Source organism: Brachyhypopomus gauderio, unplaced genomic scaffold, assembly GCF_052324685.1.
Source record: "Brachyhypopomus gauderio isolate BG-103 unplaced genomic scaffold, BGAUD_0.2 sc602, whole genome shotgun sequence".
In the NCBI taxonomy this organism is placed as follows: domain Eukaryota; kingdom Metazoa; phylum Chordata; class Actinopteri; order Gymnotiformes; family Hypopomidae; genus Brachyhypopomus; species Brachyhypopomus gauderio.
The window spans coordinates 22,318-38,311 of NW_027507423.1; the positions used below are offsets into that span (position 1 = coordinate 22,318).

The 15,994-nt window shown below is 40.6% G+C and overlaps 2 protein-coding genes across 2 annotated transcripts; both read left to right on the plus strand.

Annotated features, from left to right (window-relative positions):
- Positions 1–4,238: 4,238 nt before the first annotated feature.
- On the plus strand, positions 4,239–8,261 carry LOC143506904 (uncharacterized). Its single transcript, XM_076996486.1, has 6 exons — positions 4,239–4,371; positions 6,212–6,317; positions 6,481–6,623; positions 6,856–7,416; positions 7,561–7,624; positions 7,848–8,261. The coding sequence occupies exons 1-5, from the start codon at positions 4,351–4,353 to the stop codon at positions 7,573–7,575; spliced, it is 846 nt and encodes a 281-aa protein (XP_076852601.1). The 5' UTR covers positions 4,239–4,350; the 3' UTR covers positions 7,576–7,624; positions 7,848–8,261.
- A 5,312-nt stretch (positions 8,262–13,573) lies between these two features.
- On the plus strand, positions 13,574–15,668 carry LOC143506903 (uncharacterized). Its single transcript, XM_076996485.1, has 2 exons — positions 13,574–13,709; positions 14,328–15,668. Exons 1-2 carry the CDS (start codon positions 13,588–13,590, stop codon positions 15,535–15,537), a joined length of 1,332 nt encoding a protein of 443 aa, XP_076852600.1. The 5' UTR covers positions 13,574–13,587; the 3' UTR covers positions 15,538–15,668.
- Positions 15,669–15,994: the final 326 nt, after the last annotated feature.

A 15,994-nucleotide genomic window follows, 5' to 3' on the forward strand; every position in this document is an offset into this window, starting at 1 on the left:
CATCAAATATACACTCTATACATTATTAATGTGGTAAATGACTATTCTAGCTGTAAACATCTGGTTTTTAATGCAATATCTACATAGATGTATGGAGACCCATTTCCAACAACCATCACTCCAGTGTTCTAATGGTACATTGTGTTTGCTAACTGTGTAAGGAGGCTATTGGATATTTAGAAAACCCTTGAAAACCCTTGTGCAAGTAGGTTAGCACAGCTGAAAACAGTTTTGCTGATTAGAGAAGCTATAAAACTGACCTTCCTTTGAGCTAGTTGAGAATCTGGAGCATTACAATTGTTGGTTCGATTAAACTCACAAAATGGCCAGAAAAAAAACAACTTTCAATTGAAACTCGACAGTCTATTCTTGTTCTGAGAAATGAAGTCTATTCCATGCGAGCCATTGCCAAGAAACTGAAGATTTCCTACTATGGTGTGTACTACTCCCTTCAGAGGAGAGCACAGACAGGCTCTAACCAGAGTAGAAGGAGAAGTGGAAGGCCCCGCTGCACAACTGAGCAAGAAGACAAGTATATTAGAGTCTCCAGTTTGAGAAATCGACGCCTCACAGGTCCTCAACTGGCAGCTTCATTAAATAGTACCCGCAAAACGCCAGTGTCAACGTCTACAGTGAAGAGGCGACTCCGGGATGCTGGCCTTCAGGGCAGAGTGGCAAAGAAAAAGCCATATCTGGCTAATAAATGAAAAAGATTAATATGGGCAAAAGAACACAGACATTGGACAGAGGAAGATTGGAAAAAAGTGTTATGGACAGATGAATCAAAGTTTGAGGTGTTTGGATCACACAGACGGACATTTGTGAGACGCAGAACAACTGAAAAGATGCTGGATGAGTGCCTGACACCATCTGTCAAACATGGTGGAGGTAATGTGATGGTCTGGGGTTGCTTTGGTGCTGGTAAAGTGGGAGATTTGTACAAGGTAAAAGGGATTTTGAATAAGGAAGGCTATCACTCCATTTTGCAACACCATGCCATACCCTGTGGACAGCGCTTGATTGGAGCCAATTTCATCCTGCAATGACCCAAAGCACACCTCCAAATTATGCACAAACTATTTAGAGAAAAAGCAGGCAGCTGGTGTTTTATCGGTAATGGAGTGGCCAGCGCAGTCACCAGATCTCAACCCCATTGAGCTGTTGTGGGAGCAGCTTGACCGTATGGTACGAAAAAAGTGCCCATCAACCCAATCAAACTTGTGGGAGCGGCTTCTGGAAGCATGGGGTGAAATTTCTCCAGATTACCTCAGCAAATTAACAGCTAGAATGCCAAAGGTCTGCAATGCTGTAATTGCTGCTAAGGGGGCATTCTTTGATGACGAAAGCAAAGTTTAAAGTAGAAAATTATTTCAAATAATTAAAAAAAAACATTTCTACCTTGTCAATGTCTGGACTATATTTCTATTCATTTTGCAACTGATTTGATAAATAAAAGTATGAGATTTCAGGGAAAACACAAAATTGTCTAGGTGACCCCAAACTTTTGAACGGTAGTGTATATTATGATTAGTGAGATCATTTTAAATGTACCTGGCCACCCCCCCCCCCCCCTCCCCCACAATACTACATTCCCTGGAAACAGAGGAAAGTCTATGTAGCGCTTGTCAGAGCAGTCAAGCATGGTGACTTCTTCTACAAACACTGATTCATGGTTCGGTACGTCTCGAGTATAGGACAGAAGCTTCTTGTATTCAGAACATATTAACTATGACATAGATAAATGACGGACGTAGTATGTTCGAGGTTATGAAAACTGCCCAGTCGCCTACTGAAAGAACCAGTGGCGTGCACACATAGACATCAAGTGGTGCTAAAGCACCACCAACTCTGCCCTTTATCAACGAAAGTGCCCTTTTGAAACTTCGTTTTTTATTTTATTTTTATTTTTTTTATTATTATCATTTTACTGAGGTCGGTTTGAAATGATCTTTTGAAAACCTGAGCGATTAAAAACAATGCCCTGAAATGAGCCACCACCTCGCACACATCCGACCTCTCTCTTCCTTTAACACCAGATGCGCTGCAGCAGTTCAGTTCAGCGAGGTGAAGGAAGCGTCTTCAGCACAGCACACACGCTCACAGATAGACTTCTTCTCCCGTCCCCACCAGCCAGGTCACATACACATCAAGTCAAATCTACCGTTTGCCCTCTAAGCCCAACGTGAAATCATTTTGTTGTGCAGTAAAATGTCTCATACAGCACCAAACTACTAAGCATTTTTGCCGTGTGTTATATTTGCAAAACGACACATTATATTTCCAGAATTATTTTCTGTATGAAAAATAAAATAATAAAATAAAGCCTTAATAGAGAATTTAAAAACGAACTGATAGTGAAAATGATTCCCAAAAGTTTTTACATAAACCGGATGTAAAAAAGGGACATCTTATTTTTAATAGTTGCATACTTTTTGTTGCAAAGCTAAAATATCAACAAAATCCAGTAGGCCCTACTCCAAAATCGCGATTAAGGCTTTTAAATACTTTTTAAGGGCCTTCATTTTTCCAATATTGATTTATCAACTTATAATACTTTTTAAGACCCTGCGGACACCCTGTACAACCACAAAATAAAAGCTACAATGGTGATGACACTTACATCAATTTTAGACACTTTTACTTTCTGTGATTTAAAGATTTGATTTTAAAGATTTGACCAACTTTATTTGGTTTAGAAGTGGTTTGTATGTCAAATTATTTTACGTTAATATTTAGTTTATTATAAATCTTGGTTGCCTAATTGTCACACTGATATAACAAAGTTGGGGATTCACCTCACCTTGTCAGTGATGCTAGTGAAATGCCAAATTATCCCCTTGAAAATTATAACCCTTGCAAATATAAATATATCTAGCTTTGGGATTATTAATAAGGCTAAATCGAGGTTAATGGTTATTGTAACTCTGTTAGTCCTCGACGACGTCTTGATGCTGATTCTAAATCAATATAAATATATAAAACACAAATATGGAATGGCGCTTTTAATTCATAGCGGTCCTTAAACTGTGGTGGTATAACGTTATATGCCATATCATATGACATAGGTAAATGACGGACGTAGTATGTTCGAGGTTATGAAAACTGCCCAGTCGCCTACTGAAAGAACGCACTGCTTTAAGATTTGAGTAGAACGTAATGCATTGAAATCTAGTGCCTACTACACGGCATTTCGGACGGAGCCACGGATCCTCCAACGTTAGAGCCTTAACATGAGGTTATCCGAATTGAGCATTTGGAACAGGTGAAGTGCACAGGTTTCTCCATGTAATCTGTCTGCGCAGTCCAAATACGATAGATAACCCCCCATAGACCATAAAATCTACAGTATTAATGCTGGAAGCATGTTTGGACTAACATATGTTTGAACTTTAATGACCTTTTATTTGAAACTTGGAGGGACTCTGAGATTTTGCCTCTGTGATTTGTTGAAGCTCTTTGGGTATGTCCCCTTTATCAGAAACAGGTATCGTGTCCCACTTCTACTCAATTGCACGTTTAACTGAACATCGAAGAAATGACTGCGATGAGTGCAAGCGTCATTAACATTTCATGGTTATTTACTTGTATTTAATAAAATTGATTCAAAATGTAAAATAGCCAAACTGAACGAACGTCAAAGGTTAAGAAGTGCTATTTTCAAGGTCAGTCAACTAAAACCATTTAGGATGGAATGATAAAAGAGAGCACAGTTATTTACTGGCAAGGATAAAACAAACTGACTAGCAGACATTTGGAACCTCCACGTATTAGAAACAAAGCAGTAGTGATATTTCTCAGGTCTTTCCGAGGATATTCACAAAAATATTTAATAATTGTTGACAAAAAAGTAAATTGGCAAAATAAATGGACAGTCCTCATTGTGAATTCAAGAGAAAAAATGCTGAAACGCAAAATTATAGGTGTACGTTGTACACTGACATGAAAATACCTAAGTAAGACATTCGATGGGTAGCACAGATTTTTATAACACCGGAGTGGATCTGATACATGTTCCAGGGCCAGAGTGGGTGTGATAAATGTCCCGGCCCAAACTACTGAGATTAACATGGGCCAGCCCAATGTGATTTGCACTTGAAGACTCGGCCAATTAGTAGTTTTAGTTATTATCTAACTGTCACTATGACAACACGGGCAATTAGTAGTTTTAGTTATTATCCAACTGCGTCCCTACGACAACACGGCATATGAAGTCACAATGCAGGAGACCTATAAAAGTCGCCACAGACAGTGTTTAATTTAACCACAGATGGTTCGATCGTCACGGAGGTTGAAGTAGCTACTACAGCGGTTCACCGATATCTTGTGCGAGTAAAGGAGTGACTATTGATCATGTTTAAACTAATGATGAGGGTAAGTTCATGTTCCTTTGAGCTTTTTCCATAATCTCACTTTAGTCCGAGTAAGTTCGAGAGAGCCGCTTCCCAGTCTATTTATTGAAAATTACATTCCTCGTCGAGACAGTTCTCTAAAGTTGCTTTGTAGCAACAGTGATTGTAGAATATTGCACAAAAATAGAACTAAATTGCTTTCGACCACAAATGGCGACTCAGATTAACATTAATTATCCGGTTACATCCCAGTTACTTCATTTTACGGCCTCTTATCACATTTAAGATGTGTAACCAATTAATATTGGTTATTAACCATCTGAGGTCATTATTAAGATAGATTAATATTCTCTCCTTGAGAGTCCAGCGGTGTTGAGAAAAAAAATCAAATTATAAAATGTTCGTATTCCCCCTATCCTGTCTGCGCGGATGTCCGCAGCCTGTATTATTTTCACAGAAAAGGGTAGCATTCTACAACGTGTTTAATGCATAATGTAGCCTACTTAAGATAAAGGGTTGTATAACACGCATGGTTTTATTTAGAAACACACATTAGAAAGCACTACATAGGCCTAGCTCATGAACATATTGCTAATTAATGATTGTGCCGTAGCGCAGTTTCCGAAATTCAATGGTGGCGTGGAATGACGTTATTTGTTGGTCTTTAGGGTGTCGCACATCTTAACAAGGCTGCTACTGGCCCACTACAAAACTTTAAAAATCCTTATGCACAACGTTACTCAGAAATTAATCTATTCGTGAGCCAAAATCAACACATTGGCTTTCAAAATATGATGTACGCCCCCCACCCATCCCGTCTGAGCAGTCCAAATACGATAGACCAGTGATTCTCAACTGGTGGGTCGCGGACACGTTCTGGGTGGGTCGCGGACAGCTTGTAAAAAAATTAATATAGAGGCACCCGTCAGACATGCCAGGGCTTCAGATTGCGACTAAAATCGTCGCAATCACGACCATGAATATTAATTTGCGAGTAATATTTATGGTAACCCTAATTATAAATTATTTCACTCGCCACTGGCGACAGCCGATACAACAGCATTATTTTTTTATGGGTAAGGATTTTTTGTAATTGGAAAAATTTCCATCATTTTCTTTTGAGTTTGTATTTTAAAAGTTAAACGATAGACTCCAGCTCCCGCTCACATGTTCGTCTCTGCCCATCAACAAATGCAGGAATCCGATCACCAGCATGACTCGCAAAACGGAGCTGAAACTTGAGCACTAAGCGTTGAAAATGGCCAAGCGAAAAATATCGCATTTTTTCCACACAGTCTACATCTCTGTCGGACACAAAGAGGACACTTCTTTATAACTGTACATAATTTTAAGTTAATTGGGATCAAAAGTCACTCGTATGCATACTAGGAAACAAGTTTGTTTCAGGTTAGAGTATTCGGAATTTTCTTCAATAACTAAGACAGTATTGGCAAAAGTGCTATAATAAAATTCTTGTTTCTGGCAACCAAGACAAACATCTACAACTTTGTTTACGTCAGGAATAGACGTATTCTAAATGTGCAACTTTCATCACTGCAACGTCTAAGGCACCGTCTACAAATGACCTTAACACAGACGCAAGTGGCGGTCGTGAAGGCCCCAGAGCACTACACACTGTTTTTTGTAATAATTTCAATAGCTTATAAACGGTCCTTCATAAGACCACCAAACAAGTTGTATTGCATAAAGTGCATGGTGTACGGCAACCGACAACGTTTTTTTAAAAAGTGGGTCGCGACTTAATGACCATGAGGATAAAGTGGGTCCCGGGCTGAGACCAGTTGAGAACCCTTGCGATAGTCATCATGAAACTCATTTTTTCTTCATTTTCTCTACTACAGTCTAAGAAAGCTGGGCCAACAGAAGAGCTTCCTGAGGGCTGTGATGTGTCGGCCCCCAGTGTGAAAAACAAGCAGGCAAAGAAAGACCATAGCAGATGGTTTTCAGGTGAGATTTAGCGTGATTACATGTTACCAAAACGTGATGCATTACGAGGTTATTTATTCATAACTATAATTTTCCACAATTTATGTTTTTAGTGACATTTCCTTATGTGCATCATTAGTGTCTGCCTCATAGATGCTTAAAGTAAATGTTTCTTTCACCACAGCTATTTGCTGTACTAGAGTGGAGGAGGCAGTGATGGAGGAGCTCAACACTCCTCCATGTGGGAAAAGTGGTGGAGTCGTATCCACCTCTGGGATTAATCCAGCTGTTCTAACTGAAGAGCTGAGGAATACACTGCCAAGCAATGTGAGTACCAATCTCTGTATCTCTGTCTTCCTATCTGCCTGTGTGTCTGAGTTACCATAGCAACATGAGCCTTTGGCCATGTCTGGTCAGACCTTCACAACATTAGATGTTCTTTACATTAGCATTTTACTTAAAGAAATAATCAGCTTAAGGTTAAAAAAAGGTAATAATTAAAAATCATTAAGCTTTTGGATACTGATGAACTTTTTACACTTTCCTTTAACCTAACTAGATGAAAATGGAGGATTTGATTGAAGTGCTGGAAAAAATCTCGGCATGGGTCAAAGTGGCAGTGAAGGAGGTGGTTGCTCAGGACCTCATCCCTATAGTGAGGAACCTGATGCTGGAAAGGATTGCGGCTCTGGACCGAGTAAAAGCACAAATGAGCTGCAGGGGTACTCGGTCAGTGCTGTCGGATACTGACCTTTCTGAGGAGGCACTCCAGTCGGGCATCGTGAGGAGATTTGTGAAGACTGCTTCAGAAACTTTTCTCCAAGAACGCCTTGGGTTGACATCCTGGACCAAGCCCGACACTGATCACTACGGTTCTAGAAGCGCATCTGTGACGGAGGCTGACGTGGAAGTGAAGCTGTCACTACAGAGATGCTGCTCAGAGCTGTCAGCTCTGATTGCCCTCACTCTGTTCGGTGATGTCGCTGGCATCACCATCTCTTGGACAGAACAGGACCATACAGGCTCCGCTCTGCAGAGTGCAGCACAGACAGTGGACGTGGGGCTGGAGAAGAAATCTTGGTGGTTCAGGTTTCCAAGATTTCTGAAGCTGAGATTCAAGGTATCTGTTTTTAAAATGTATTTATTCCCAGTCACACCATTAGCTTTAGATTCTGCTCTTCTGAATGATTTTCAACCATACATTTATGCTACCGTCAATCATATTTTGAATGATTTTATATCAAATTGTCTGCTCTTTTTAAAGAAACGGACAACCTAAGTGCATGTTCACACGGAGGACCAGGTGGTGGACAGACATATTCCAGATGGTACGCATTTTAGTATTTCTTTGGTGAAGTTTAATTCATGACAGTATTATGTATAAAGAAGTGAGGGGTCCATGGTATAGTAGTCTTCCATGGTTTAGTTGTGTTCTATGGTTTAGTAGTCTTTCCTGCTGCACAACTAATAGGGCATGAACAACAATGACAACAGCATGGAAGACTACACACAGCATCCCTCTCACGCCGTCTGTTTGCTTTGACTTTGCAGGTTTCCAGTCTACCAGTGCTGAAGCACCATCCACCTCTGACAAGACCATCTCTAAGCTCAGGAGAAAGTCGACGCATTCCAGATTGGCAACAGCTTTCTCAAAGATCTGCAGAAAATGAGGGGAAAACACCTACTTGGGTGATATTGCTGGAAGTAGAAAATGTTATTCAATTAAAATGGGGGAAAAAAAAAGAAAACCAGACTGCTTCATTGTGATACCTGCATGACAGAAGGCAACATGCATTGTGTCCTGGTCCACAAACTTCATTACTCCTCTTGTCCTGGAAGTCTGGGTGAAGATCAGGTTGCACAGCTGTCTGTGGTTTCTACTCCAGGAAGAAGCACTGGAGACCTACATGATGGAGAGTAAGAAAGAGACAGAAAAGCAAAATAAAGACTTTGATGGGGTCAGAGACCTGACCCATCACCTGGACTGTGTGTATGTGTATATATAAAAGAGGAATAACTCACTAGAGGTCCTTTGTCCTCAGGGGGGGAGGGCCGTCTTCCAGGGCTTCCCTGGTGCTGGCCGGTAGAGCCCACGGTCATCTGCAGAAGGGGGGGAGGCAGGTCCTACTGAACCTGTAGGAGGAGGACAGGAAAAGTTGTAATGCTGAATGTGATGTATAGCAAACAATAGCATACAGTTATGTTTGTGTATGTTGTACGTGTTTCAATGGCGACGTATGTAGTCCTGCTCCAACGTAGATGATAGAGTCTAACAAAGTTGGGGCCGGGGATACTCATTTAAATGCAGAGCATAGGATCTTTCAAGGGAGAACTTCACGGGGGCAGCGAGTGTGGCCAGACATGCCGCTAAGCTTTTACTGCACAGTTTTACCAATGTTTTATCCGGTTTAAGGGACTATGTTCATGTGTGTGCTGCACAAATTAAAAAAACAATGGGTGAGGTCTATCGTTGGAGTCAAGCCTGATGACAAGGCATCTCCACAAAGACCAAACATAGTTCAATGTTTTCCTGAAAAGTTGGGGAGATGTGTTAGGGTTACACAAACCTCAAAAGATGAAACATTAAACAGAGTGTTAGGGGCAAAGAGAAGAAGGGGCAGATGCACAACCCCCCACGTGGGTGATCAGTCCATGTGAGTCCCAACAGTCCAACATCTAGTCCTCATGTTATGGGGAAAACCGACTTCATCTGAAAAACACACAAATACATACAAACATTTGTTTTTATGTGGAAAAGTAAAAGGCATGATACATAGTGAGATTAGAACTTTGTATAAGAATCTATTAAAATGCTGTGTAGGTGATTAAAAGCCTGGAGGTGGGCGTGGAGGGGGTCCTCTTGATGTGTCAGGACTGGTGGAGAAAACAGCAGGGTCCGGTGTCTCCAGGGTCTGGGTGTGATTAGACTCATGTGACCTGAAAAGGCCATCTGAACCGATGGAGACACCCTTATACGTCACAGAAACTTCTGATTGCTGAAAAACACAAATAAGAGTAAAAATAAGTGAAGATGCCTTTAGGAATCATTTTCTAAATACCCCATAAGTAAGTCTAAATGTAATCAGGTATGAGGATGCACTAACCTGAAAGATATTCTGCACAGATGACGACGTTGACTGCGTGCACAGGTATATCGTTGCTTCTGTGATGCTGGATTCCCTCCGCTGAATTAACAGAGGACATGCTGATGAGTGTGATTAAGAACGGGACATGCTAGTTTAAAATGCATTTATCCAAGACTCTTACTTATCTTGATGCAGGCCACGGCTTTAGCGTTGGCAAAGTAGTGGAGGGTGAGCTACAAATGCATAGAAAATGTTAGGTTGAAGGACATCAACTGTGGCAAGTCCATTCTCACTGAAACTGAGAACCTGTTCCCATGACTCACCTCTGCATCTATGTTGTAAAATACATTGTTGAGCACCCACCAGTGCTCACTCTCCTGCCCCCTGTAGGCAGATTTGTGCTGGAGCGTCACCTCCACCACCTGCAGTCATGCAGAAAAAAAACTTTACCACTGAAATGGACAAAGCTCTTATAAACTGCTTATACTTATATCTGCCAAAAAGCCAGTAATACACATTAAATTCTGAAGGGAACCTTTGTAGCTGACGAAAACGTCTGTGAGAAGGTGAAGGCATACGCCCTGTGTGCTCTGTGCAACGCTTGCTGAGCATGACGCCTCGACTGTGGAGAAAACCAAAAACTTACTTTGCGAGACAAATATGTGCAAAACCAGCATTTTACAATAATTGTGACCAGAGCCTCGCAAAAATAAATAATGGATGCTAGTAGTTCTGCACACAAACTTCCATAAACAAAATGAATCTGGCTAAGAGAATATCCACGAAGTAAATAGCCAGCTCCCTCTCGGATCGGGGAATGGGGCATTAAAGAAGTCGGTGTAATACACACGTTGGTCCACCCGGCGTGCCGTGTCAGTTACACGTTTTTGTATGCCTGAAACGTGAAATGCACACGCTGACATAAAACGACTGAAAATGGACAAATACCCGTATGATGACGACGGAGACGCCGTGACGCTCTCATTTTTGCTCAGGTATTACATGCTCAATGGTTGTAGGTTAGTATGTTTTGGTAATCTCTATTAAATCGTATTAATCATTTTTTGATTGAAGTGTTTAGGATTTCAGTTAATGTAACACAAATAGTGACATAATTTAGCCGCCCACACTCACTTACAGCGTAGATCTTTATGGGTATCTAGGTATGTAGCTAGCTCTGAAATCCCATAGCTTCCTATCTAGCTAATGAAGACGTATCTGCATTTATGCAAATACACATTAAGTATCTCCCACTAGCTAAATTTTCAGATCTAGCTAGCCAGCTAGTTAGATAAACATTTTTCAGTGTAATTATGATAAAACATTCAACTTTAACAAAATACAACTACATGACAGTTGTAGGTATGAAGTCGACGTTCAAGGGTATAGGATAGTGTAGATAATAATCAAAGAGCCAAACAGATTTCTTTATTTTTACGTCTCTACCCTTGAAGTGTCTCATAATTTTACATAGCCTAGCTACACTGATTGCATGTCCTGTTTATTTCTGATTCATAAATGAGAGTATGCTAGAATTATTTGGACCTACTTGGTCTTTTAGACGATTTTAGAATGAAGGTTTAGCATGATTTACTGCTTTACCAATCAACTGGGTTAAGGTACAGTTGCACAAATTGTCACTATTTGCATGGGTACTAAGAATGAATCTTTCGAAATTGTTTTAAGGGGCATTGACTAATTCTCTGTCTGTGTGTGTGTGTGTGTATTTAGAAATGCCCGGACGTGGAACTACCTTCAAGAAGTGTGTGGCTTGCCACAATTTAATTAATATTGCTTGCAAAGTTTGCACATCATGTACAGCAAAACAACCATCTAAATTAAGACAAAAAAAAAAAAAACTTGACCATAAACGTACGGAATGGGTTCAGGCCCATAAAAGAAATCACACAGCATCACACATAAAAGATGAAGCTTCACTACTGGTATGTGATTGATTTTCATTCTACAGATTTGAAATAATATGGAAAATTATAAATTAGCATTTTAGTGCAAATTATTCACTTTTTGGGGGTGATTGTTTTAGCTTGAGAAATTACAGGCTCTGGGAATACGAGCAGTAATGTTTTTATCAGAGCCTGGAAGGAAGACTGGCTCCTGGGTGTTAGAGACTCTGTCCCCCAGGTGTCAATTTACAGAGACATTGTCTGCCTGTTTAAAAAGAATGCAGTCCCTATTTGACATGGTAGTCCAAGGTAAGAATATTCTGATGTCCTATATCCTGAGTTCTATACTAAAATAATGTGCTGGGGCGTAAGCACAGATAATGCAGATATTGGCCTAACTAGCTTGCCTAACATATCACTTCCATATAAATGTGATTACACTTTTTTCCTTAAATGTAGGATGGATTCATATTGGAGTCCAGGGGCTAGGAGTAGCAGCAACAGCTGTCCAGGGGCCAGCAGCAGTTGTCCAGGGGCCAGCAGCAGTTGTCCAGGGGCCAGCAGCAGTTGTCCAGGGGCCAGCAGCAGCAGTTCAGGGGCCAGCAGCAGTTCAGGGGACAGCAGCAGTTCAGGGCGCAGTAGTAGCAGGTTTGATGCCTCTTATTTTTATTTTTACTTTTTTCTTGTAGTAGAGGTAATTGCAGTCTGTCCACCTTTTAGAAAGAGGATCAAAAATTAACAGGTGTGTTATTTTTAATTCCATACACTCTAACCAATGATTGAGTTTTCACATATCTTATTTTCAACAGTGCGCTGCTCATTTGTGTAAATTACAATGAGTGATTTAATATTGAGTAAGAGTGTGTCTTACTGGGCCCATTCAGCGTTTTGAGGCATCTCAGACTTCTGTACGTTTTGGTGATTTTACCTTTATCATGCTCTGTTTATCCCCTTCTCTGTCTGTCTTGGTATTCCATGTGTCCATGTTTTGGTTTTCCCATGTGTTCTGCCACACCCCTGTCATTTGTAACTCCACCTTCTCATCATTTTCAGTTGTGTCTTGTTTAGTTCCTAAGTTTCTCTTTAGTATCTGGTGTGTGCTTTGTTCAAGTCATGTCTCTTCGATCTTGTTTTTTGTTCCTTATATGATTGCCCTCCTGATATGACCCTTGACTGCTATAACTCAGGGTTCCCGCGGGGTCTTAAAAAGTCTTAAAATGTCTGAAATTCAAAACTTTAAATTTAAGGCCTTAAAAGACTTAAAAAACAGCCAGATTTTCATCCAAGGTCTTAAATTTAATTTAGTCAGGTCTTAAAATTTTACCTTAGTTAATTTTAGAAAAGTGTAGTTTAATCGAAACGTCCGGAAGTCAGTTCTGTGTTGTCTGTGTTTGTGCGGGGCTACAGGTGTTGGTACGTGTTAATTAATTAAACTACAAAACCCATAATAACCGCAGGCAGGAAACGGTCCTTGTCACGAAAAGCCTTCACGCAATTTTGTGCCTCATCCCCGCCGTCTTCGCTATCGTCAGTGCCGGTGTTCTGTCGATTTTTCCTACCCATCGAAAATTCATACCAAGGCTTACTGCGCATGCGCAAGTCGCTTTTACGTCACTATTTTGGTGGCCGCCTACTACACCCATCGATTTTTCCTGCCTGCTAGCGAATTTCAACAGTGCAGTACTATTTAGTCCTTTCAATAGTGCAGTAAGTTAATTTCTTGTTTATAATTCCTTCTTTGTTTGCAATTGCTATGTTTTCAACTGTGCATTAAGTTAACTAGTTGATTAAAATGTTTTAAACAGCGCCGTTTTACTACCTGTTATTACCTATTTATAGGGACTTGGATATTTCCGCATGATAATGATTGAGCCGTGTAATAATACACTAATACGCAAAATAAAACTTTTATTTTAAAGCTCATCCTACTTTTTAAACGCTGATTTGCGCTACATTACAACGTTTCCATAAGGTAAACAAACTAGAGATACGTCTACAATACTACTTTTTAAACACTGATTTGCACTACATTACAACGTTTCCATAAGGTAAACAAACTAAGAGATACGTCTACAAATACTACTTTTTAAACGCTGGTTTGCGCTACATTACGACGTTTCCATAAGGTAAACAAACTAAGAGATACGTCTACAAATACGCGATGCCAACGGACACGGTAGGAACATTCGACAAGGTAGGAAAATTCGACAGACTAGTCTATGGGGTTGTTAAGCTGTGACGCATCATCTTTGCGAAACTTCACGTCCGGGTCCAAACACTCGCTGCATTGAGTCCCTTAATATGCCGCAGTGCTGTGTGCCCTGCTGTTTTAACAGATCCGAGTCTAAAACAACGACCCTTTTGTCTTTCTACCGCTTTCCTTGCAATGAGAAAGAGAGAAGAAAATGGGTGCAGTTGATAAGGTAAGTTCTATTTCTAAAAAAAATCTTGACAGTGCCTCCGTGGGCGCTAATGCTAGCTAGCTAACCCCACAGAGAAAAAAAAGCCAACTTGCCCCTTTTTGGATTGCTTGATATTCTAGCTATGGGTTTAATACAATGTTTCTTGCCACATACAGATATTTTAGTTCTTGTTTTGTTTTATTTGTTGTCCAGCTAAAGTAAAACTAAAGTAAAGATAGCTCTGGTTAACTTAGCTAGTGGCGCTAACACTAGCTAGATTAGCTAGCTCGTAAAAGGCAACACCAGGATATCTTTTCGGATATCCTTGATATATTGTATGGATACACACACAACAGTTAGCTGATCAGGAGTGTCCGTAAAAATACCAAGCAAAAATACAGCTGATGCTACTGTTGCATCCTATATTTACCTTTTTCAGTATGCATATACATTACTGCTTAGCCCGTTTCCATTAGTTTATTACTGCCGTACACTTACCATACATAATTCTCACATTTTATTGCAATATATATATATACACACACAATTTTATAAGGTCCTTATTTCTTTAGCACTTTGTTAGAGGAACCCAAGTAAGCTGTGACTAATGATTAATGATAATTTTTTCTTCTTTTACAGACGTGAAAACTTCACCCCAAACTGCAACTCCAGGGTGTGTAGTTGGCACTTTCCCAATGGCAAAGCTGCTGGACCTTCGCGATTCGCTTGGAACCAGGGAAAGGCTTTTCATTTTCCTGACCACCCCAGCAATCCCCCTAAGCAGAAGAAGCAGATTGTCCCTTCCAGTGATGATGCAACAGACACAGGACACACAGCTGACATGGCAACCCCACAAACCCCTACTACATCCCAACCAAGTCTTGTCATGCTTGAGGTTGAGAATGACATGCTTAGAGAAGAGAACAAAAAATTGAAAGAACAGTTGGAGAAACAAAAGCAAACCTTTTCTTTCAGTCAGATTTCCTCCCATCCTAACAAAGTCCAATACTACACTGGATTACCTGATGCTGCCACAGTATTTTTTTTGGAAGCACTTCTTTCTAGATTTGAGCTACAGTATCATTCTGATTGGACTGTCCAAATTATGCCCCTTATTGATCAGTTACTCCTTACTTTGATGAAGCTTAAATTGAATTGTGGCCATGTAGACCTTGCAACAAGGTTTAATTGTAGCACAGCAACTGTAACTAACATCTTTACCACCATCATCTGTGCTCTGTATGATATTTTGTATGTCGGTCTACTTGAAAACATCCCCTCCACGGCCAAGAATCAGACTTCGCTGCCAGACTGCTTCCGACCTTTTCCTAACTGTAGAATAGTCCTTGACTGCACAGAGGTTGCTGTCTCCAACACAGAGAGGCTTGACACACAGTGTCATTTGTACAGCCACTACAAAGGACGGACCACGCTAAAGGCTCTAATTGGTGTGGCTCCCAATGGTGTGATTACTTTTGCCAGTAACCTGTACGGTGGGAGCGCCTCAGACAAGTCAATAACAGCTGACAGTGGACTTCTCCAACATCTACAAGCAGGTGATCTGGTTATTGCAGACAAGGGCTTCACAATTCGGGACATTTTGCCAGAGGGAGTTCTTCTTAACACCCCGTCTTTCTTGCTCAACGGACAGTTTACACAGGAGGAAGTAAACAATAACAGACTTATCTCCTGTGCAAGGATACATGTGGAGCGGTCTATTCAGAGGCTGAAACTGTTTTGCATTTTGGACCACATCCCTTACCAGTACAGGAAAAATGTTAACAAGATACTGAAAGTATGTGTGTGTCTTACAAATTTGCAAACCCCAATTCTCCGTGAAATTCAATGAAATATCTGATGTATGTAAATCAGTTAGCAGGACAGTGGCAAATTAAAACATGTTTACAATTATTGTGACTGAAGAATGATTTACACAACTTTGCAGAAAACCTTTATTAAAAAAGTAAAACCAGATTAAAATGTTTGTCTTTTTTACATTCAGGTAAATGTACATTCAGATGTAGGTTGCCTTGGATCTGATGCCAATAGTGGTGAGTTTGTTTTAGTTTGAGGGAACTTGTCTCTTCATCCAGCTCTAGAAAAAAGTCTCTCTTACTCTCTGCTGCCTGCTGGACAGTCTTAGTTCTGGCGGACCATGGGCATTTCACCTCAATGATGCAGTCATCAGACACTGTCCCATCTGGAGATCCACCAAGTAGACCACTGTCAGACAGGAACAATCCCCTCTCCTGGATCACCACACCAGCGTCCGCTGTGTACTGCTGCTTTGCCCGCGACTCATGTAG